Source organism: Microchirus variegatus (assembly GCF_963457635.1).
Source record: "Microchirus variegatus genome assembly, chromosome: 13".
Taxonomy (NCBI): Eukaryota; Metazoa; Chordata; class Actinopteri; order Pleuronectiformes; family Soleidae; genus Microchirus; species Microchirus variegatus.
The window spans coordinates 24,381,263-24,403,835 of NC_139814.1; the positions used below are offsets into that span (position 1 = coordinate 24,381,263).

Consider the following 22,573-nt stretch of genomic DNA (forward strand, 5'->3'; position numbering starts at 1 on the left):
GCACGTGCACACACACACACACACAAACACACAAAAACACACACAACTCCCTCTCAGGCTTTTTTTCAAATCTCCCTGAAGGAGAGAGAGAGGAGGTGGAGGTGGAGCGAGGGGTGGATGAAAGAGTCCGCGATGACGCCGCCGTCTGCTCTCCGAGTCTTTTGGTTTACGATGGAGAGAGGCAAGAAAAAAAAAAGTCAAACACTAACAAGACACAAAAACAAACAGCATGAGAGATCGTTGAGTTGACGTGGTGTGTCGTTTTTAGCGTGTCGGTGTGGGGGGGGGGGGGTGGGGGCTAGCTGGGTTCGTCCGGCTAGCGCGGGGGTCAGGGGGGAGGAGCGGGCGTTTGGGCGGGCGGTGTTTGCGGCCGGGCTGAGCGCTCAACCGTCGGACACGGGCGGAGACACCCAGCCGTACTTCTCGTGGGTCTTCACCAGGGACTTGAAGGTGGCCTCGGCCTCCTTGCGGCTGAACGCTTTCTTGGACTTCCCCGCTTTCCTACATATACGCCCCTGTGAGGAAGGAGAGAGGAGACAAAAAGAGATTAGGATGTGGGAAAATGTACAGATTAAATTACAAAGTTAATCCAGGAGTCATGAAAATTAAACGTTTTCTGTTTTCTATTAACAAGTTAAAAACCACAATGAAGTGGTTTCTTTTACGTGAACTCAAGTCACTATCTTGATTAAATAATGATTTTAAATGACATTACAATGTTATATTAATTTCTGCTTGATTTTAAACTGTTTTAATTTCAATAATTGATTTTTTAATTGATTTCGTTTTACAGCTAGCTACGCTAATGCTAATCGAAATTTTTTAAAACAATTTGCATTGTGCCTAATGATGTTGCACAGTGTTTGTATTATGTTAGCCCCACGCTAATCCTTATCGTAGCCTCGCTAGCTGACCTTTAGAAACAGGTTCGCCGAGTTAGCCGCAAAATAGTAGCATGCTAATGCTAAACAAATTGGTGAATGCACACCGACTGCGTCGTTTCAGTATAACACCATGTTCTGCGTTGAACCGTGTGAAATTAGCCTCCACGTTGTTGTACGTAGCAACAAGCGTGTAGCATGCTACACCAGGCACAACACAGACACAACTTGCTTTATAGATAGATAGATTTCCCATGTATTCCCTTGCCTGTAAAGCACTATGAATTGCCTTATTTGAGACATTAATGATGTTTTTTGGCTGCAACACCCAGCCCTACATGACATGTGCTGTCTCAAATTGTATTTTTTTTGGGGGGTGGGGGGGGGACGCTGCAGCCACCTGATGCCAAAGAAGACATAAAAATTGCCTATTAGCTGTGATCTTTCTTTTTTTGTGTGCGTCTCCTCCACAAAGCAGGACAAAACAGCACATGTCAGATTCTTCTTCTTTGTCTGACCTGGATAAGCTTTGTCAGACAAACAGTGGCGTAAAAAGCTTATTTTAGCGTTTCGTGTGTTTTAAATAGAGAGACAGAGAAAGCACACGTGTGCTAGTGACGGATAATTTGTGTTTTTTGAAGCTGCAAAAGTGAAATCAGGCCAGAGTAGAAGAGGCAGTAGTTAATCTGCTGCTTCTTGACAGATGTCGCTTACATCTGGCACAACTCGAGCCCAATCTATTAGCAAAGCTAAATATCGTTGCCGTAAAGTGCGAAAATGTCATGAGTAATTAGCGTGACTGACATTTAATGTTGATCAAACTGTAAAAACTTTAGGGAAACAAAGTCATATTCTTTAATAAAAGTCATATTCCCTTAGATGTATACGGAGTGGCCTCGCTCTGCTTTTTACGACTATTTACTCTAATTTAGCGTTAACTTTTGCAGTTGCATTGCATTGTAAGATTGTCTCGTACCTATCGTGAATGGCCAATAAAAGGTTTAGGGCGACTGTAGGTAGTTGTAACTATTAGTATTTAGTAAAAAAGTGTATTTAAAGTATAATCATTTCACTTAAAAGGCCTAAATACAGGTTTAAGTGAAGACTAATCAAGATACAATTGTTCAGAAAACAACATTAAATAGTAAAATTTACGCTTCTCTGTGCAGCGAAACACGTCAACACAGTAGCGTTTCATGTGTTTTAAATAGAGAGACAGGGAAAGCACACGTGTGCAGATGGACGAAGCCACAGGAGGACATGAGGACATCGTGGAAAGAGGGGACGTGACCAACATTTGACCAACATTAGATCAATGTTTAAAGGCTTTTAAGATGTCAGCTTTAATCAGTGTCCTACACTGCACTCGGCAACACACAGATAAGTGAAGTGTGCGACCAAACTCCCTGAATAAATAAATACATGTGAGATAATGTGAGCCTGCAAGCCTCTTCTTGTGTTTAGCGTGAAAAATATATATAAAAAAAACATCTCACTCAGGACGCCGTGACATCCAGGCACCAGCTTGCCTGAAAACACTCTGTCCTTCAAACACCACGGGCTAATAATAAACGTGGGATGACACAAGGAGGGGACGGAGGAAAAGAGGTGTGGGTGTTCTTCCGTGTGATGGTGAAACGGCTTCATTTGTGGTTGGCAGGAAGTGTGTGTGTGCGCGTGTGTGTGTGTGTGGGAGAATAAATAAACAATAAGAAACAACTGTCTTCTCGCGTTTAAAACACGGCCGTGACAAAGACGTGATTCATACGAGTTTGAGTCGAGTGTGAAATGTACGAGTTTATGAATAAAATCAGTGCCCGAATACAAGAACGTCAAAAATGGAAGGTTGTCTGTCCACATCTTTGTCAACTGTACGAAGAAAAATGGGTTTACTTACTACAAAACACACACTCTGCCTTTGTGAAGCCTCGAGAATTCGCAGTTTGACAGACGCCATGTCGGTTTTTGGAAATTCAAGCATCAATGAGACAATATGAGATGCCAATCACACTCGCGTCCACTCACATGTGCTGTATTTTATCACCTATTTTTCCTCTAAAGGGAACATCAGTCATAAAATTCACAACACGTTCTCTTAGCCACCTGGTGGCGACTCAGTATATCCTCACTTCCTGCTAGACTTCATGGCAAAAACCACAACACTTAACTGTGACTTCTGTCCTACTTCTTAGATTTCACTGTTTAAACTGTAAAGACCCTGCACGTACAAAGACACGTGTTCTCTCTCCCGGTGCCCTGGCATCATTTTCTCGCAGAAATTTTGAAGTGGGCGTGGTTAACGCATCATAGATCAGTCATCGTTTGGTCCATAAAATGTCAGAAAATGTCGAAAAAATGCCTTTACAAATCTGGAAATGATGATGCTCTCAAATGTCACAAAGAAACTGGAAAATATTCACATTTAAGAAGCTGAAAAATCAGAGAAACTTGTTTCAATTATTTAAAACCCCCCACTGAATTACCGATTACTTGATGTCAAGAAATATTCTTCATAGAATCGATTAATCCAGTCATTGTTTCAGCTTCAGTCTTGTAAAACTGCAAACGTCTGTTCTTCTCAAAGTACAAAATGACTCCAGACTCGGGAAACTCAACCAATACTAATCCAATTATTTTAGATGACGACCTCCACCGTCCGTGTACGGCAGCACAGAACAGATAAATGCCAGATAAATCTACACTCCGTAATCCTTCAAGCTCCTATCATGATCTTAAGGCCATTATTCCACAGCTATAATTGACCCAGGGGTCGGCAGCTGTTGTTAGTGACTGATCCACTGATCCACTCTTCACTCTTTTTCATTTTCTAGGCATATACCTGCTCCTGTGAGCACTGGAACATCCACCTGCCACAGTAAAAATCTTACTTATGAACACATTATAGTAGACGTTAGTGAAATCCGTTAGTGACGGATAATTTGTATTTTTTGAAGCTGCAAAAGAAAAGTCAGGCCAGAGTAGAAGAGGCAGTAGTTAATCTGCTGCTTCTTGACAGACATCGCTTACATCTAGCACAACTCGAGCCCAAACTATTAGCAAAGCTAAATATCCTTGGCGTAAAGTGCGCAAAATGTCATGAGTAATTAGCGTGACTGACATTTAATGCGGATCAAACTGTAAATATCTTTAGGGGAACAAAGTCATATTCTTTAATAAAAGTCATATTCCCTTAGATATATACGGAGTGGCATTGCATTGTAAGATTGCATTGTCTCGTACATATCGTGAATGGCCAATAAAAGGTTTAGGGCGACTGTAGGTAGTTGTAACTATTAGTATTTAGTAAAAAGTGCATTTACAGTATACTTATTTCACTTAAAAGGCCTAAAAACAGGTTTAAGTAAAGACTAATAAAGATACAATTGATCAGAAAACAACATTAAATAGTAAAATTGACGCTTCTCTGCGCAGCGAAACACGTCAAACGCGGTCTTTTCTCCACTCCCGTACCACATTTGACGGATGACCACTGTGTCCTCTCGATGTACTAGCGCGGCTATTTTGGGTCAGGAGTGATGCAGGGGATGAAGGGAGATGAGGTGATAACGTTGAATGATCTGGAGATTAGGGTTACAGTTTCCATTCCTGTAGCGACACTGGCCTGGTTTCACCGCGTGGCTTAGCGTCACTCACACTCACACCGACTCTGCTCACTTTGTCCCCGCAGATACAATAACACAATAACAGCAGCAGCAGCTTGTCTTTATTGTTGTTTTCCCCGCGCGTTTAAAAGTCAATATTGAAATCAACACGTGCTACAAAATGCCCAAGACGGGACATTCGATCCGGCGTTGACTCATACAAAACAATTGAAGTCAGTGCAGAGTACGACTGATGTGGTGTCAGTATCATGCAACATTTAGGATTACCGTCTACTGATTACAAGCAGGGTGTTGAAATTGAATGATGCGTATACACCACCACTAAGCTAGGTGGCGATACGCCCTCTTTCAGATTGCTAGTTGCAGGAGGTTTCAGCTTTAGCAGCTGGTTGTTTGCTCCTAATGTTCAGTTAAGCCGACAATGTTTGATGCAAGTTTGTTTACGACTGGTGGCGACGGAACAATCAATAGAACAAAAGTTTTTTGACAACACCCTGGATGTCACGGTGAAATTAATTGACAATGACTAGAAGTTGCGATCTTTGACTGTCAAAAAAACAGAGGCGCAACTAATTGCTGAGACGTGCGCAGAGGAATTCATCGACATCGCCAACGATTGGAAAGTAATCGGCAAACTAACCAATCTAGACACAGATAGTGTTCGTAATATGCCGGCAGCTGCCTGGTGACTTCTGTCTCTCTCTCTAGTAACAAATGAGTTTCTCAGGACATTCTTAGGTGGATTTTTGTTGTTGTAATGTTAACACGTGTCCTTGTTACATACAGGATGGCAGTCATTTATTTTAAGATGACCTGGTTGGCACGTGATAGGCCTCAGTCTCTTTGGAATCACATAACTTCTATTAGTCGTTAGCTGTTTATAACGGAATACACATAAACTGGGATTTAACCAGATTTTTGACCAGTGGGAATAAAGTTTAAATTGCTCGTGACTGTGGTGACAAAATTCGACAAAACAGATTATGATGATTAAAGACCAAAGACGAGGGAGGAAGGAAAAAAAACAAACATCTCTTTCGGAGTGTGTACGGTGATTAACAAGCACATACCACAGTCTGTGGCTCCGGCTTGAAAAGGGCAAATTGAGCATTAATTAGCACCATTGTGCGAGCAGTCGTTAAGAATTACTCAGTATGAAGGATCCAAAGATGGATGGATGGATGGATGGAGAGGGAGAAAGAGAGAGAGAGAATATGTGTGTTTGTGTGTGTGTTGTGATTCCATTTAGCGAGCGCCTCGGGCCGATACAGTGCCATGTCACTGTTTGTCTATTTCAATGTTCGGAGGGACGCGCTCATGTAAAGTGGCTGCTGGGTAATCGTGTGAATGGAGATCAGTCAATGGGCAGTGGAAGGGGGAGGGCCCCAGTGCATGCTGGGAAGCAGCTCCTGGGGGCCGAGGGCATTGCATAACACAGACATGTGCTTTAAGAGGGGCCGTGGTACACAAAACAGGGATCAATGTCAGCATCATCATCATCATGGTGGTGAGATCAGTAAGGGAAAAACCCTGTGGGAACTGAACGGCGGGGTCATTAAAGGGTAAACGCCACTGTATATGTCATTGGTTTTTGGTTCCTCTTGTTGTTTTTATGTTTTGTGCTGTAACAGAGTAACTCCAACAGAATACAGACAAAAGGAAGCTCTAAAAAAAATGGGCATTTTGCCGGTTATACTGTGACGTTTACTCTCTGGAGAAAGTGCAGGGATAAAACATGTGATGAGGTCATTAAGGGAGTCCCCAAACATCACTGAAGTGAGCTTCTACATTTATGGATCTATGGAGGGACTTGACATTCCTAATTATGAGTGTGTAAAAACACAAAAACAGGAAGACAAAATAGTGTTAGGTTGTCTCAATTTGTCATAATGAAAGTCCGGCAAACACATGCGAGTACATGAGATTGAAAATGTGTGGTACACAGTGTCCAGTGTTTAACAATTAGAAACTGAACATACTATATATGTACATTTTTATAAGCATATACTTGCTGTCGAGTGAAAATAGTTTGGTTTTTGTAGCAGCTCCTGTTGCTCTCAGTGAAAACACCAGGAAATACTTGATTTTTAATCACATCGCAAAAGTCACATCGACTAAAATCTCAGTCAACTTAAGTCTACGATCTCTTAAGTTCGTGTTTCACGTCTTTATCTCACTGTTAGACAAGACTTTTCCAACAGTGAAAGTGACGTTTGTAAACCACTCACTCTTTGTAAACCACACCAAACCCCATGGAGAAAATCTGTGATTTTAGCTCGCGGGGAAAACAGGAGCTGCTGCTGTACTGCTGCCTCGTGTGGTCACTTTGTGTCACTGAGGGGAACCTGCATGAAGTATTTTAAATGCCGATTTTTTTAAAAATCACAAATTTTCACCGTCAACAAGTCCTGTGTGCTGTGAACGAGCTGAAACGATTAATTGGTGAATAATCGCCAACTATTTTGATAATCGATAATCGGTTTGAAGCTTTTTTTTTTCATGATTAAAACCAGATTTCTGATCGTTTTAGCTTCTAAAATGTGAATATTTTCTTGGTTTCTTTGCTCCACATAACAAATAAATCATTAAAACTGAATCATATTGGTTTGTGAAACAAAACAAGAAGTTCGAAAACATCACAATTTCCAGCTTTGACAAACACTGAGCAACGTTTTTTAACATTTTATGGACCAAACGATTCATCGATTAATCGAGAAAACAATCGACAGATTAATCGATCACGAAAATAATCGTTAGTTGCAGCTCTACCGATTTTCTTGATGGACTTTGGTGTGGGAGAGCGAGTGGTTTACAAACGTCAGTTTCCTGTTGGAAAAGTCTGTCTAACAGTGAGATAAAGATGTGAACATGTTCTTAAGATAGTGTAGACTTAAACTGGTGTAGATTTCATGAGATGACTCTTTTGTGAAGTGGCTAAACTACCCCTTTAAAATGCACCATAATGTAAACACATTACTTTCTCACCACTGCTGTGCAGACGATACACAACGACAGAGCCATTTACAAAACACACTCGCAGGACGCTGAAGATGCAGAATCGGGGTGTGATGCCGTTTGCTCTTTTCTACCACCTGCAGATCTCTGCGGGGGTGAATTCGCTGATTACACTGTGATCCAGAATCAAACTTTCACTGTGTGTGTGTGTGCTCGTCGAGCTCTGTTGACGTTCTCCTCAACATGACTGCACACATCGTCACGCAGTAAAAATAGAGGGGAGGTTTTTTTCTCGTCGTTCAAGGACAACATGTTCTGTGTGTTTAAGCTTATGTATGACTAAATATATATATATATGCGTGCAAGCTGTGCGCGTTTTGTTTGCCATGATGCACGAGAGACGAGGACATGAGACGCCTGCAAACAAAAACCACACAGACGTACAAACACGCACACAAATAATTCATGAGCAGTTTCCTTTAGCAAACTAGACGGGCGGGAATCACAGGGTACCAGGGTATGATACGATATAATGCATGGTCCACGATACCAATAATATCGCGATACAACGATTCTGTGATAATCAATATATTGCAAGACAATCGTATATCGATTCATCGCAAAGTGCAATAAGTCTGTGTATTGAACGTGGATGGATAATCTCTAAATCTAGCTTTCTCCCCCATTAATTTTCCCGCTGTAAAATCCCTGTTCTTCGGCCATGAAGTAGCGACGTCCCGCGAGTGAAACTAGCAGGGACTCATATTATACGCTATTTCTTCAAGTTAAACTAGTTCCCTGGGTTAGCCACAGAGGCTACTGGGAGCAGCTAAGAACAGTTAGCATTTGGAAAAGGGATCATTTGGCAGGCTCTTACAGAGCAGCACATTGCCGTCACATATAACATGTGTCCACTGGACAGATAAATCCTCTGAGGCTGGACGTTTGTGTAGAACTCTGTGCTGCACTGTGGAGCCAAGAATAGAACTTTTCGCGGACAACAATTCCAGGAGTTTAGCGTGTTGTGACGTCCCAGTGAGCGCGGAAGTCATCGTCGCGCGTTTTATCTCCTGTGCTTAGACTGAGGAGGACCACAAAAACATGAGTGAGTCATCTTTTTTCACACTTTGTCGACTCATAGGGCCTCCAGAGTCCCAAATATAAGGATTTAAATGGTTAAAAAGTAGATTTTGCATAATATGTCCCCTTTAATTTATGAATTAAAAACAAACAGGGTATAACAGGCCAAATGAACCCTTTAATAAACAATTAAATTGTCCTAGGCCAAACTATGTTTTTTTTTTTTACTCTACTAAGTTCCAAGAGGTTAGTAAAGTAGAGGTTTACAGTCTTACCTATGCTTATTTATACTCCAGGGTTAAAGGCCATAATATACCACTATATAGGCCACTTTAACCCCCGGATTTAATCTGGACTGGGGTGTAAACTATGGCCTGTTACACCGGTATTTGCCCCGGCGTATGAATCATCGTATCGCACGAAGAAAGGACGACAATATATGTGACCAAAATGTATATTTTGACCCACGCCATGTTCACTGTGATTAGGCAGCACCTTCCTCTATCTCTCTCTCTCCTCTCTCTCTTTTCTTTCTCTGTGTGTGTGTGTGTTTGACCTCACATGGTAACAGACTCCTGATGAGCACATGAACACATCATGACTCTGGAATAATGTAAAGTGGAATCACACAAGCACAACAAAAGCCGCCGAGGCTTTGAAGGTTGGAGCGAAGAGAATCCAGTGACGGTTTCCATAAGGGGCTGTCACACACACACACACACACACACACACACATATATATATATATATATATATATACAGCAGTGACGTCAAACGGCACAGAGCGAGTGAGGTGAACGACGGCAGATTCAGGGGCTTCGTGAAAATGAATGGATGATGACGAGGAAAGTGAACACCGGATTAGACGGCACATGAAGTCCCATGCGGGAGGGAAAACAACAACAACAACAACAAAAAATCTTGTCAGAGTTGGAACGATTATAGCCAGGAGAGCTTTTAGAGATGCAGCTATTTCCATTGGTGTTGCAGAGCTGCTGCTGCTGCTGCTGCAGTGCACACTGGGAATGTGAAAAACAGATTTGACAGGATTACATAATCCAGTCAGTCTAAGTCACAGAGGACTGTCGGTAGTTCTGCTACCTGCTGTCCCTATTCGTCCATCTGTCTCTCCATCATCACCACGCTTTGCACGTGTTGAAAACACATCCTATTCCCCCAATACCCGGGTTTAGAATAATCTGATGGGAATATGGACGCGGCGGCGGCTGCTGCTGCTGCTCTACACACAGCCGGCCTCGGCACCTTCCACACTATCACTGCAATGGCAGCAGGTCTCTGTCGCTGTCGTCAGGAAACCGATTTATGGAGGCGATAAAAAGGAGAGGACCGCATTAGGAGAACACCGAGCATCACACTGCACAAAATGGCTGCCGCAAAGTCACATAAAGATTAATACTAATAATAATAATCACAATCATGCATTTGCTCAGAGCAGAGGAGGAGGGGGTGGGATGGAGGGAGCACAGTCCTGGAATACTAAACTGCAGCCCAGAGTGACAGAGGACGCTATAAATAGACTGCAGCTACAGGAGATTGATCGATTTTACGGCATAAATTCGTCATCTGAGGTTTTACAATGAGAATAAATGGCAACACTGTAATCCTATTTGGATTAGGACTGAGTCGTTTGGGTTAGACGTAGAAAAGGCTCTTTTTCTGTCTGCGATTTGATTTTTTTTCCAGTTTAAGTAAAGCTTTAGTGTCATATTTAGTGTGTTATAGTTTTAAATCAATGGTGCACTATACTCTAACACAAGGGTGAAATCATGAAGATATTAACTATTTCCAAAAATCTTTTGAAATTGACACGGCACAATACAAATTAATTGTTTGTCTCTAATTTGGAAAGAAGTATTTGCAAGATGTAGACCTTTAATCCTGAGAGATTAAGCCACACACTTGGTTTTGGGACTATTTTAACTCATAACTCCAAAAAAGAAAGGATGGATTGGAATAAAAAGATCTGAAAGTATAATACTTCAAATAAATCATTGTCATTATTAGATAATAGTGATAATCTGGGCCTGGATTATGATTTAAAACACCAAACAATTGTTGACCTTGTGAGATAAGACAGTGGCCTTCACAGACCCGTGACACATGCTATGCTTCTCCGAATGATTTGAAAGAAAATGAGACTTTGTCATAGGACCTCGGTGCGTAAAAGCGGCTAATTACGCACGGATGGAGCTGCGTTTATCCAGTGGCGTGAGAGTGACTGACATGTGACCCTGCTGTGACACTTGTGATATTCCCGATAAGCGAAGAAAGCGCCGCCCTCACCTGTCCTTTTACGAGGCTGGCTGCGAACTGCCTCATGACCGCCTCCACCGTGTAGGCGCTGGACCATCCGCGCGGGGTCAACAGCTCCATGCAGATGGCCCCGCCGTCCAGCACGTAGCCGTTCTCCAGGCGGGGCGTCAGCACGCGCATGAAGGGCGGCGAGAAGGGGAAGTTGTCGGGGAAGGTGACGTTGAGCAGTATGAACTCGGTGCACGTCTCCTTCATGTCCTGCCACAGCGCCGAGTCCTTGTCCACCTGGTGCAGCTTGACGTTCCAGTCGTACAGGTTGTCCTCCACGAGCTCCACCGTGATGAAGTTGTCCCCTAACCTCCTGATCTCCTGCAGCTCCTTCATCAGCCGCCGCGTCCGGACCTGGGTGCAGTGTTGCCGGTGAGGCGCCAGCGGTGCTATGGAGGAGGCACTGGTCGCTTTACTCCCTCCTCCTCCTCCTCCTCCTCCGCTGCTGCCGCTTCCTCCTCCACTTCCACCTACACCACTGCCACCTCCTCCCCCTCCAACACCAACACCAACACCTCCTCCACCTCCTCCTTTCTGCTGTTTCTCCTTCGCATCCTTGCCCTGCTTATCCTTGCCGCTCGCCTTGTCCTTGCCGTGCTGGTCCAGCTTCCTCGCCTTGATCTCCGGCGTGCTCAGGATGTTGTTGGTCTCGTTGGCGGTCTGACAGTGTTTGTTGGTGTTGTTCTTCTGGTTCCCTTTGCTGCCCTTTAACGAGCCCTGGTGGTGCTTTGGGTCCTCGGTGTCTCGGTCGTGCAGGCGGATCAGACCGATCTTCCGCAGTAGGGTGGCCATAATTTTTTTATGGATCTTTTTTTGCGTGTGTGCGTGGTTCCTCCGCCGGTCACCCTCCCACCACCCACCCCCCGCACAGGGGCGATCTTTTTTCCTTTGCGCCTGGTTCGTGCTCACAGAGACGACCTTTATCGACGCTGATTATTAACCTTGTTGTACCGCAATCCCCCTCCTTCAGCTCACTGCAGCCTCCGGATGAAGACGAGCGGGCAGCAGCCTGCGTGGATCTGTCCTCACTGCATCATCATCATCTCCGCACGACTGAAACAAAAAAAAAAGCACGAAAATAACGATAAATCAACAGCATCACGTTGGCAGCGGCGCAACGACTGTGACTGCGGTTGTTCGGTGCAGCACAAACACTTAATGTCATATCACAATATACACAATAACACAAAGGTGAGGCCGTGGTTTGTGGATTTACGCACAAATGCAACACAATGCAAACTGCGGGATTATGTTGTGATGCAGGGAATATGATACAGGGAGGCGTCAAGATGCTAAATTATGACTAATCCACAGCTGTCCTCATCACAGGGTCCGTGTCCCACTCACCGTGAACCGAGTCTCCAAGTCCCGAGTCCTAGTCCTCTCTCTGCGCCGCGTTTCCTCCCCACTGCGTAAATGAAATAAAACACAGGCGAGAGAGAGAGAGAGGGGGAGATAAATGGCTCCAGCCAGCATCCACGAGAGAGAGAGAGAGAGAGAGCTGTCGACGGTGAGAGAGCTGCAGGAGAGTGGGAGAGGAGGAGGATGAGGAGCAGAGAGAGAGAAAGAAAAGAGAGAGAGGAGAGAGAGAGAGAGAGAGAGAGAGACGAATGAGTGAGTGAGTGGATGTGTGTGCACTGCAGCTGCGGCTTTAATGCAGCCGAGGATGAGCCAACCCACGGTTAATGCCTGTGGTACCGTCATCCTGGGCTTTTCAAAATAAGAGCACGTTCCAATAAATCAATATTCTCATTAGGCGTCATCTAGTATTCTTATCTATCCATTATCCATCTATCCATCATCCATCCATCCATCTATGCCTTTTCAAAATAAAACAACAAAAATAAGAAAAATCCACAAAAACATATAATAATAATAACAAATACAAATAATAACAATACATTTGTGTATATTGTGACTTAGTCAGGTCATGAAATAATGCTGCTATAAGATTTTACAATGCACAAAAATAACTTTGCACTCTTTTTGTATTTCAAATTTTTTTTTTACCCTATTAAGTATGGATGCTGTGAGGAAATGTGTGGTGTTATGTCTGACACTGTAATTTCCTGTAAGGATTATTACAGTGAAAGGATCTATCTATCTATCTAGCTAGCTAGTTTTTAGCTAGCTACATGCTACAGTACAGCTAGCAGTACAGCAAGAGGGTTTCTTTTCTTTTAAAAACACTTTCAAATACAACCAACCCACTTAATGTACTTTAAGTAAATTATCTATCTATCTATCTATCTATCTATCTATCTATCTATCTATCTATCTATCTATCTATCTATCTATCTATCTATCTAATGCATACAGAGATACAATTACACGGTTTCAGACACATTTATAATCATTATTATTATTAAAATGTTTATTTAATAGAATGGCAAACGGTACGCTTTTCTAGTCTTGACGACCACTCAATGCTGCTTTACACTACACTTTTCATCCATAAGTCAAGTCAAAAAGAGCTTATTTTTTTTGTAAAAAAAATGTCAGGACAGTTGACACTTTAATGCCAAAATGTATTATTTTGAAGGTTTACATCTTATTTCCTGTTTTATTTTTGGCTTACCCGGTGTAGCTTGACGTCCGGTGCTTTAGTTACCTGAGAGAAGTGCTGGAGTTTATATATTCTTGTCAGCTCACATGTTACATGTTTTTTTTTTTTTTTTAAATCAAAAAATAATATTCTTATTCTAACTATTTTAATCTTCCTCCATATTTCTCAAGAGTCACTACGTGAGGTGGAATAGTTCAAATACCTTGACTCCACTTTATCAGCCACACAGAGACGTGCAATGTTAACGACATGATTCAGGATTTTAAGGAATCCCATGATTCATATTGTCCACACAACACAAACTATAATAATAATAACTCTCACGTTAATTAATGAATGGTGTCACGTCCATTGCGTTATTTGTGTTGTTATAACACACAGAGAGCACATAATGGTGCCTATTAAGTCAGCGCAAAGTAGTGACGCAACAAAAGCTGGAGAGACGTGAACACTTTGCTAGCAAAAAATGAATGGCATTCGCCGTCGTAAACTGCATTTTCCGTAGAGCTAAAGGCGTTGAAATGCGTTACGTGAATCCAGATAACGACAACAGACGTATTGTTGTTATTTTCGGTCGTTTACACTCGGTAAATGAACACAATATTCTACGTTTTAGTCCTGACAAAGGAACCCTCGTCTTCCACCTTCCCCTTCTCTTTTGCACGACACTCCGCAGCTTTACGGCAACACCAAGGAAAAGCCCTGGGTTGGTGTGACGTCACAGGCAGCGGAGCAGAGCCCGCCGCTGATTGGCTGCTCGACTGCCGCAAAGCGTTTCGGTTGCTGTAGCTGTCGCAGCGTCCATGGTGGCTCCTAGCAAAAAAGAAAACCGATAGCTTAACGGATAATTCTCGTTAAAGAAAGAAAGAACCGGTATCTGTTGTTTTTTTATTTTATTTTGTATGTGGCAGTGAATCAACATGGCGGAGAAATTTGACAACCTGGAGGAGCACCTGGAGAAATTCATCGAGAACATTCGACAGCTGGGAATCATCGTTAGCGACTTCCAGCCCAGCAGCCAGACAGGACTCAACCAGAAGCTGTGAGTCATTTTTTGTCTCCACTGAGCCCGGTAACACGGTACCAGTGCTTTAAAAAAAAACAAAAACAAACATATTCTATATTATATTCATTTTCCTTTACAGAAACTTCATGATATCTGGTCTGCAAGACATCGAGAAGTGTCGCCAGCAGCTCCATGAGATCAACGTCCCCCTGGAGGTGTTTGAGTGAGTGCATTACAAACTGTATAACAATCTAATCTGCTGTAATCTGTATAATCCACACATATACATTTCATTTACTCCCCTGTGTCTATTTGTCACGTCTCTGTTGTGTACATACACACACATTGTCGTACGTTCAGTTCTTGTACTGAAGCTACGACCAAACCCAATTCGAAAAACTCTTCACTTTTAAATGTCGGTACGTGCATCCAGATGTTGAAAAGCCAAACGTCTCATATTATTTTTGCTTTCTCGATGTTTGAGTACCACGTAATAATTCGGCATACATACATTTAAAAAATAACACATTTTAACTGATCTACTGACGTGCTTAATTGCATTTAGTCGTTGAATCACTGCAGCTGGGTGGAAGTTTGTTTACATTTTAGGCAGATTTATCAGACACGTTTAAAATGTGATTGGATAAATGCACCAACACTCTATTCAAATGCATGTTTAACATATTTAATGTTTAGTTTACACAGTGTTTTTATTTAAAATATTAAGATGCACTGCAGTGCAGGCACTAATAAATACAGCTTTAAGAGACAGATCATGAGTGTTGTTTAATAAATGTATGATTCATTTGTGAAAAAAGTGTCATTTATTGGTCAAAAGTAAACATGTATGTTTATTGGCATCTATATAAAATTCTTCAAGAAAAACAAGCGTTTAAATAGGCCACAACCACAGCCTCTGTACAAGAATGTGGACTGTCAACTTGCCAACCTCGGTAATATCTTATCTGTGCTTCACGCCTTCAGCTGCTGTGTCTTCTCTTCACAGATACATTGACCAAGGTCGAAACCCTCAGCTGTACACCAAGGAATGTTTGGAGAGAGCCTTGGCAAGGAACGAGCAGGTCAAAGGGAAGATTGACACTATGACGGTAATACACGAGATAATTCCAGGGTCTTACATTCACTGCCAATGACGCAGGAATGAACAGAGGCTGAACATATTTAGGTGATTAAATGCTCCCAAAATTCCCCCCTCAAGGATAATTTGTGTCATAACAAAATTAGCCATGTCAGGGTTTTTCCTGCGTTGCTTGAGAGATTTAATTACATTTAACATGATTACATTATTTATGAAAAACACAGCACGGGTTGTAGTCACCTTTGTTTTCGGGTCTTGTTTTGATATGCAGAAGCCGCTGTAGCAACAACTTCGAGTTTGATTCTCTGCAAAAGACTCAACCTTGTAGTGATTGAAGTATTTTACCGAGGACCGAAACATAAGAAACCCCTTATTTGTGCCATAAATTGTCATCTTATAAAAGGCAACAATGCGTTATCCTCTCGCTGCAGAGAAAGGAGGAACTGTCAGTATAGTTTTATCAACTCCTTTATTCATTTTTATGTGCTGCACTTCAGTATAAGAGGAAACTGCACGAGTTCAAGACGGAGCTCCCCGTTATAGGTACCTTGTTTACTGATGATAAATGAACATCACAATACTTAAACCCTTCTGTAGTTCAATAGAAGCTGCACAAAAGAGGTGATTTATACATTTATTTATCATCCAGTGGGGTCTAACATGTCTTTGTTTCCCGGTAAATCATTAAGGTGCCTGGGTGATTTATTCTAAGCTTTACTAATCACTTCTTCAGGTAAAAAAAGCGGCAATAAACTCTTGTTTTTTCCTTTTTTTTTAACTGCAGAAATTCAAGAGCCTTCTAATCTCCGAACTCGGCAAAGTTTTCCCCGAAGACATGGCCAAGTACAAGGCTATACACGGAGAGGACACCCCCTCCTAGTGACACTTGCACCACCACCACCACCACCAAGCCCTGACTTTCAAACCTGTGACCCTCAAAGTGACAGCCTGGTTGGAGTCCGACCAAGGTGGATCGTCTCTCTATGTGCGAGCACGATATGAAAATACCCGGTTATTATTTTTTACATACATGTTATCTTGCCCATCACCGAGCAGTTTCCGGGTTGGAGAAGAAGCTCTGTGACGCAACAGCCAATGCCTTCTCTGCTTTGAATTTCTGACATCAAATAGCAAGAATATGGAAGATTTGGTTGGAGAAGAGAGAGAGAGAGAGAAAATAAAAAAAAATCTTTCCCCTGCTGGGTTGTTCTGTCACTCTGTTGATGCACGGACACTGAGGTCTGTTTGGACGACTGCGTCAAAGACATTCACTCCCGTCGGTTGTACATACGGTGCATTTATATACGCTTCTATTCCTCACTTTTGTAACGCTTTCTAGTCATCGCACAAAAACGTGTGTGTTGTTACCGCGCGTTTTGTACCGAGCTCAGGTTTCCGATGGCCAATGGTAACTGAACGCAACATGTTATTGATTGGTACGGCTGTGCCTGATCACTCCACACAGTCAGGCTTTAGTCCACTCTTTATTTGTAACTTGTTTGTATCGTAATGTTTATTAATAAATGGTCCTTGATGGATGGATGTTGTGTACGTCTTTTTTTTGGGGGGGTGTCATATGTAAGAATGTGGCCAAAAACGGTTACTACATTCAAATTCAAAATACCGAGGTCTTTTAGGTTTCGTTTTCTGACGTAACTGGCAACCCGTGGTTGCGCGGCAGCTGAGACTCTACTGACTGCAATGATTGGTAGGTGGCGCCACATGCCAAAACATGATTTCAAAACACAAACATGATTTGCAGTCTGCAAAATATTATTTTTAATTCACATCGTTTGTCTGTACTGTTGTTGGTGAGTTCAGTTTGTTATATGAACATTATTCCTGAGTCTGTGTGACATATTAGGAGGATTTTATGGCCAGTTGCTTTAAATTTATTAAATAATGCACCTTTAAATATACGCTACCGTTCAAAAGGTTGGGGTCACCTACACAATTTTTTGTGTTTTCCATTAAAAGTCACACACACTAATTCATCAAAAGGGTTGCAAAATGAATAGGAAATATAGTCAAGACATTGCACTAACATCATTGCACAAGGGTTTTCTAATCATCCAATAGCCTTCCAACGTCATTAGCAAACACAATGTACCATAAGAACACTGGAAATGGGCCTCAATACACCTCAATATGTACATATTCCATTAAAAACCAGACGTTTGCAGCTAGAAAAGTCGTAAGTGATTTTCCTTAAAAAAACATGGACATTTTCTAAGTGACCCCAAACTTTTGAACGTCATAATCGATAAATGGAGCCATATTTACCACGAATGGTTTTCTGCAGCAACATAGATCGTGATAATACGTACAATGATGCCTTATAATAACTGCATTTTCAGGGATGAATCAAAAAATAATGTAGTTTAACAAAATTATTTTGGCTAAGCGTTTAATTCGGGATTGAAACACGAGTACATGTGTGTTTGTGGACGTGTTGAGGTATCGGTGATGTGCTCCGGGGGGAGGAGGGTCATTCGGCTCAGGTTTCGTCTGAAGATCATCGTAGGTTGTAACATACACTATCTGTTGTGTATCTGTGTACGTGTGTCCTACAAACAGACGTGACGGCATCGCCATGTATGCTGCTGCCGCCGCCGCCGCCGCCTCCTTCTGCAGGGGGGTTTGACCAGGGTTGACATGCCTACTTTGACCCTTGGAGGCTGGTCCTCTGGGACAGGAGGAGGGGAAATGAGCCGTTATTGGGCGATACTCGCTGTCACTCATGCAAATGCAGAGTCAGCCGTGATTTAGTGAGAACTCAACCTTTTGATGGTGGGGAGGACTGCATTATTTACTTATTCAGTTGCAATTACAGTGGCCATTATGATCTAATTAATATAATGTAAATTGCCTAATTCTCCTGTCGTGGAACGAGATATTGACACTGATCGTTAACACTGACTCTGTCACTGAGACACGGATGCTTGCTCACACTGAAAACATGGAAAATAGCCACTTAAAGGCTAACCTGACAAACTACACCTGCTGCTATTTCAAACAGTGAGCGTTGCTAAATAACACATTTGAACTTAAGTGGTGGAGGCAGCGTTGGATCAACATCTGTGTGTGTGTGTGTGTTGTGATGAAACTGATTTTGTGACTGATTTTGTCTATGGACTCTGGTGAGAGTGACTTACAACCAGTCAGAAACAGATGTCTAATGATGAGGTAAAAAATATAATTTTTAAAGATATTGACATGTTTGTCCACCTGTGTCTGTGAATAGTTTGACAAGGACTAGAGACCATGGACCATTGCTATTACATGCGTATATATAACTATTTTTTACTAAGTAAGTAAAGTAAGTGCGGTGGCATCTGGAAATGACGCTGTCTTATGAATTCAAAGTTTTGGCAAATTAAGTATCATTTGTTGTACAATGTTCAGGACGTCAGAGAGAATCTGTCCCATTTTCAGATGCTCCAACAGCAGTGGTACACTCCTAGAAATACAAGTGCCAAGTAGAACCATACAAGGTTCTTCGGCTTGTCCTCACAGGAGAACCCTTTTTGGCTCCAGGTAGAAACCTTTTGGAGGGTTCCACCAAGAACCCTTTATTCAGGAAAGGGGTTTTAAAGGGTTCTCTGGATCAAAATGGTTCTTACTGGAACCATTAGTGTTACCAAGAACCCTTGAAAAACCCTTTCTTCCGGGAAAGGGTAGAACCTCCTGAAAAACCTGAGGTTCCAGGTAGAACCTCAGACCCTTTTGGAACCCTCAATTCTAAGAGTGTACAACAACAACAACAACACAACCACTGTGAAGAGTGTGTCTTTGTGTAACCTTACCTCATCCAACGATGGTTTGACTTGGAACCAAATGAATCCAATGATTTTTTTTAGACCCAGTCCAAAAAGCAGCTGACTCAAACACAAACCTGAAAGGAACATTAAACAATACAAGTTATATATATATATGCAGATAATGGAAACATCACGGAACATCATCATCATCATCATCAGCAGCAGCAGCAGAGGAGGAAACTGAGTCATCACCTCACATCACACATGTAAAACACTTCTGTTATTTAACCAGGGCACCTTCAACTTCTGAGAACTACTATGTGTCGTCGGTATTTCACATTTCTCTGCTCTTTGTATTTTTCTACCCTATTGACTCTGCTCCTCTGTGTCTATCGCCATCCTCCTCCTCCTCCTCCTCCTCCTCCTCCTCAGTGTTGGTCAAGGGCACCTTTTCAATCCAATAACAAGCCAATTTGAAGGGATGAGAAGTGAAATTAAATGCAGTTTTTTATCCAGTTTGTGTTTGCGTCTGGGCACTGTGACATTTCTTTTAACAGGGTGACACTCGCACACTGTGTGTGTGTGTGTGTGGGGGGGGAGGGGGACAGACATGGAGAGGAAGATCTACTTTTTATACTTTAAATATGCCTCCACACGAGGAGCTGCATGACTCATCCAAGGTGACAGAGTCTCTTTCTTACCTCCATTCACATCTTTGTCACTCAGGAACCGACGCCCCCGTTAAAACTCCTTCTTCTTCTTCTTCTTCTTCTTCTTCTTCTTCACGTGGTGTGTGGTTGTGAGAGGGGAAGAGAGAGCGAGTTGAAAACTCTTTAATATTAACCCTATATATATACATATTTCTTATTTTCTAACTGTTTATTTATTGTATGGTCACTGTTATATAAAGTGATTTTTGAGTTGGAGTTTTAGAGTTGCTTTAGTGCGCTTTTTTTGTGTTTTGCGTTTTCCTCCGTGGTTTCACGGCGGAGATGGCGTCCACTGAGACGCTGTCTCTGTCTCTGAGACACGGAGCGCGCATCGTTTCTCCGTCCAGTGTGACGGTGGAACAGGTGCTGTTGGCGGTGGGAGATGAAGTTGGACACGGGAAGATCAGCTACGCTTCCCGCATGAATAAAGCGGTGGTCGTGTTTCTTAAGGACGAAACATCAGTAGCTAAACTGGTGGAGAGCGGCCTCGTGTTGAATGAGGAGTATGTACAGGTGTCTCCTCTGGCTGTTCCTTCTACAAGGATCACAGTGTCTGGAGTTCCTCCGTTTGTGACCAACGAGGCGCTGGAGAAGGAACTAAGGCGGTTCGGTAAGTTCGCCAGTGGGTTCAGATCTGTGGGTTTGGGTTGTAAAGATCAGAAACTTAAACATGTTCAGTCTTTTAGAAGACAGGTGCTCATGTTTTTAGATTCATCTACGCAAACACTGGATGTTTCTTTCCGTGTGAAACATGAAAATGGTTTTTATATGGTTTACGCGAGCTCGGGAAACATGAAGTGTTTTGAATGTGGTGACGTGGGTCATAAGCGGATCGCCTGTCCGCACAGGCAGCAAGCGGCCGGTGCCGCGGCGGCGGCTGATGCCGCGACTGTTCGTTCTGCGGGTGTCGCGCCTGCGGAGGCTGAGTCGAGTGTGGTTGTCGCTGAGGCGGTGTCCGCGGTGCCTGTGGGTGTCGCTGAGGCGGTGTCCGCGGTGCCTGCGGTTGTCGCTGAGGCGGTGTCCGCGGTGCCTGTGGTTGTCGCTGAGGCGGTGTCCGCGGTGCCTGTGGTTGTCGCTGAGGCGGTGTCCGCGGTGCCTGTGGGTGTCGCTGAGGTGGTGCCTGAGGTGGTGAAAGTGGGCGCCATGGCTGGGGTCCGCAGTGTTGGAGAGGATGTCACAGAGGTGACTGAGGGTTGTGTGAAAGCAGGACAGCAGGTGGCGCCGGCTGCTGACAGTCATGTGACTGAGCCGGTCAAAGAGGAACTAAACAGTATTTTAGAAATGGAATGTGAAGCTGACTCTGACTGTAGCTCTGTGACTGACAGTTTAACTGACTGTGCTGATTTGTATTCTCTAAATGAGATCAATCAGTTTTTAGATGACACTTTTGGAAAGTCTGTTAATGTGCTGGACTTTTTTCCTGACGGAAGAAAATTCATTGAAACAGTAAACACATTACAGAGAATTGTTGGTTTCGAGCTACTGGATGAAAAGAAACGTTATAGGTTAAAAAGATGCATAACAGCTGTCAGAAAAGAGTTAGGCATCACTGCAAGGAAAAGAACAAAGAAAATGAAGGTCTAAGAAAACAGAACTATGAACATACAACACTGGGTGTTTCCTTCTTATCTGGTCTTTTCTGTTGTTTTTTTACTGTCCGTGCTCTCTCTCTCTTTTATGCAGGTTTTAAAAGTGGCCTCTTTAAATATTAATGGGGGCAGAAACACACAGAAGAGAGTTTTAATATCTGAGTTAGTAAACCAGAAAAGACTTGATATAGTCTTTTTACAGGAAACACACAGTGATAGTGTGAATGAGACAGACTGGAAGTTATGGTGGGGGGGGCAGATAGCAATCAGTCACGGCTCCAACACAAGTGCAGGAGTCGCTGTTTTATTCTCTCCATCAGTTAATGCTAATGTTTTAAGTGTCACAGAGGTTTTAAAGGGGAGGATCCTCTCAGTTAAGGCCGATGTTCAAGGCTTTTGTTTTATTTTTATTAATGTATATGCTCCTAATCAAGGCCCAGAGCGCTCAATTGTTTTTAATATTTTAAAAAAACACCTAAGTCTGTGTGGACAGGGACAGTGTGTTGTCATGGGGGGGGATTGGAACTGCTGCACTGATCCTGTAGACAGGACTGGTCAGGAGCTTCACCCTCACTCAGCTGCAGCTTTAAAACAGCTGTTAGCAGAGGCCGACCTGGTGGACACATGGAGGATAAAGCAACAGCCATCGGTCAGGCAATATACCTGGGTCAGGGTTATTGGAGGTGTGGTCAGTGCAGCCAGGATAGATAGGCTTTACCTATCAGCTGATTTTATTAACAGAGCTGCCACGTGCTACACGCTCCCTGTAGGTTTTAGCGATCACCATGCTGTCTGCATGGAGTTTGTTTTAACCCGAAATGATAACATCAAATCTTTTTGGCATTTTAATGTTAAACTTTTATCTGACTGTGTTTTTAGTACAAATTTTAAATTGTTCTGGGCAAACTGGAGGTCAAGGAAAGAGTCTTTCCCCTCCTTGAGTCAGTGGTGGGAGGTTGGCAAAAGCCACATTAAAGTATT

The 22,573-nt window shown here is 42.8% G+C and overlaps 2 protein-coding genes across 2 annotated transcripts; one reads left to right on the forward strand and one right to left on the reverse strand.

Moving 5' to 3' along the window:
• Nucleotides 1-383: 383 nt before the first annotated feature.
• ube2ql1 (ubiquitin conjugating enzyme E2 QL1) lies at nucleotides 384-11,287 on the reverse strand (the record flags this gene model as incomplete). Its single annotated transcript, XM_083900138.1, has 2 exons — nucleotides 10,844-11,287; nucleotides 384-515 (listed from the first exon to the last, which is right to left on the reverse strand). Exons 1-2 carry the CDS (start codon nucleotides 11,195-11,197, stop codon nucleotides 384-386), a joined length of 486 nt encoding a protein of 161 aa, XP_083756264.1. The 5' UTR covers nucleotides 11,198-11,287.
• A 2,932-nt stretch (nucleotides 11,288-14,219) lies between these two features.
• On the forward strand, nucleotides 14,220-17,007 carry med10 (mediator complex subunit 10). The gene is made up of 4 exons (XM_083899997.1): nucleotides 14,220-14,469; nucleotides 14,573-14,656; nucleotides 15,440-15,542; nucleotides 16,317-17,007. Exons 1-4 carry the CDS (start codon nucleotides 14,348-14,350, stop codon nucleotides 16,410-16,412), a joined length of 405 nt encoding a protein of 134 aa, XP_083756123.1. The 5' UTR covers nucleotides 14,220-14,347; the 3' UTR covers nucleotides 16,413-17,007.
• The last annotated feature ends 5,566 nt before the right edge of the window (nucleotides 17,008-22,573 follow it).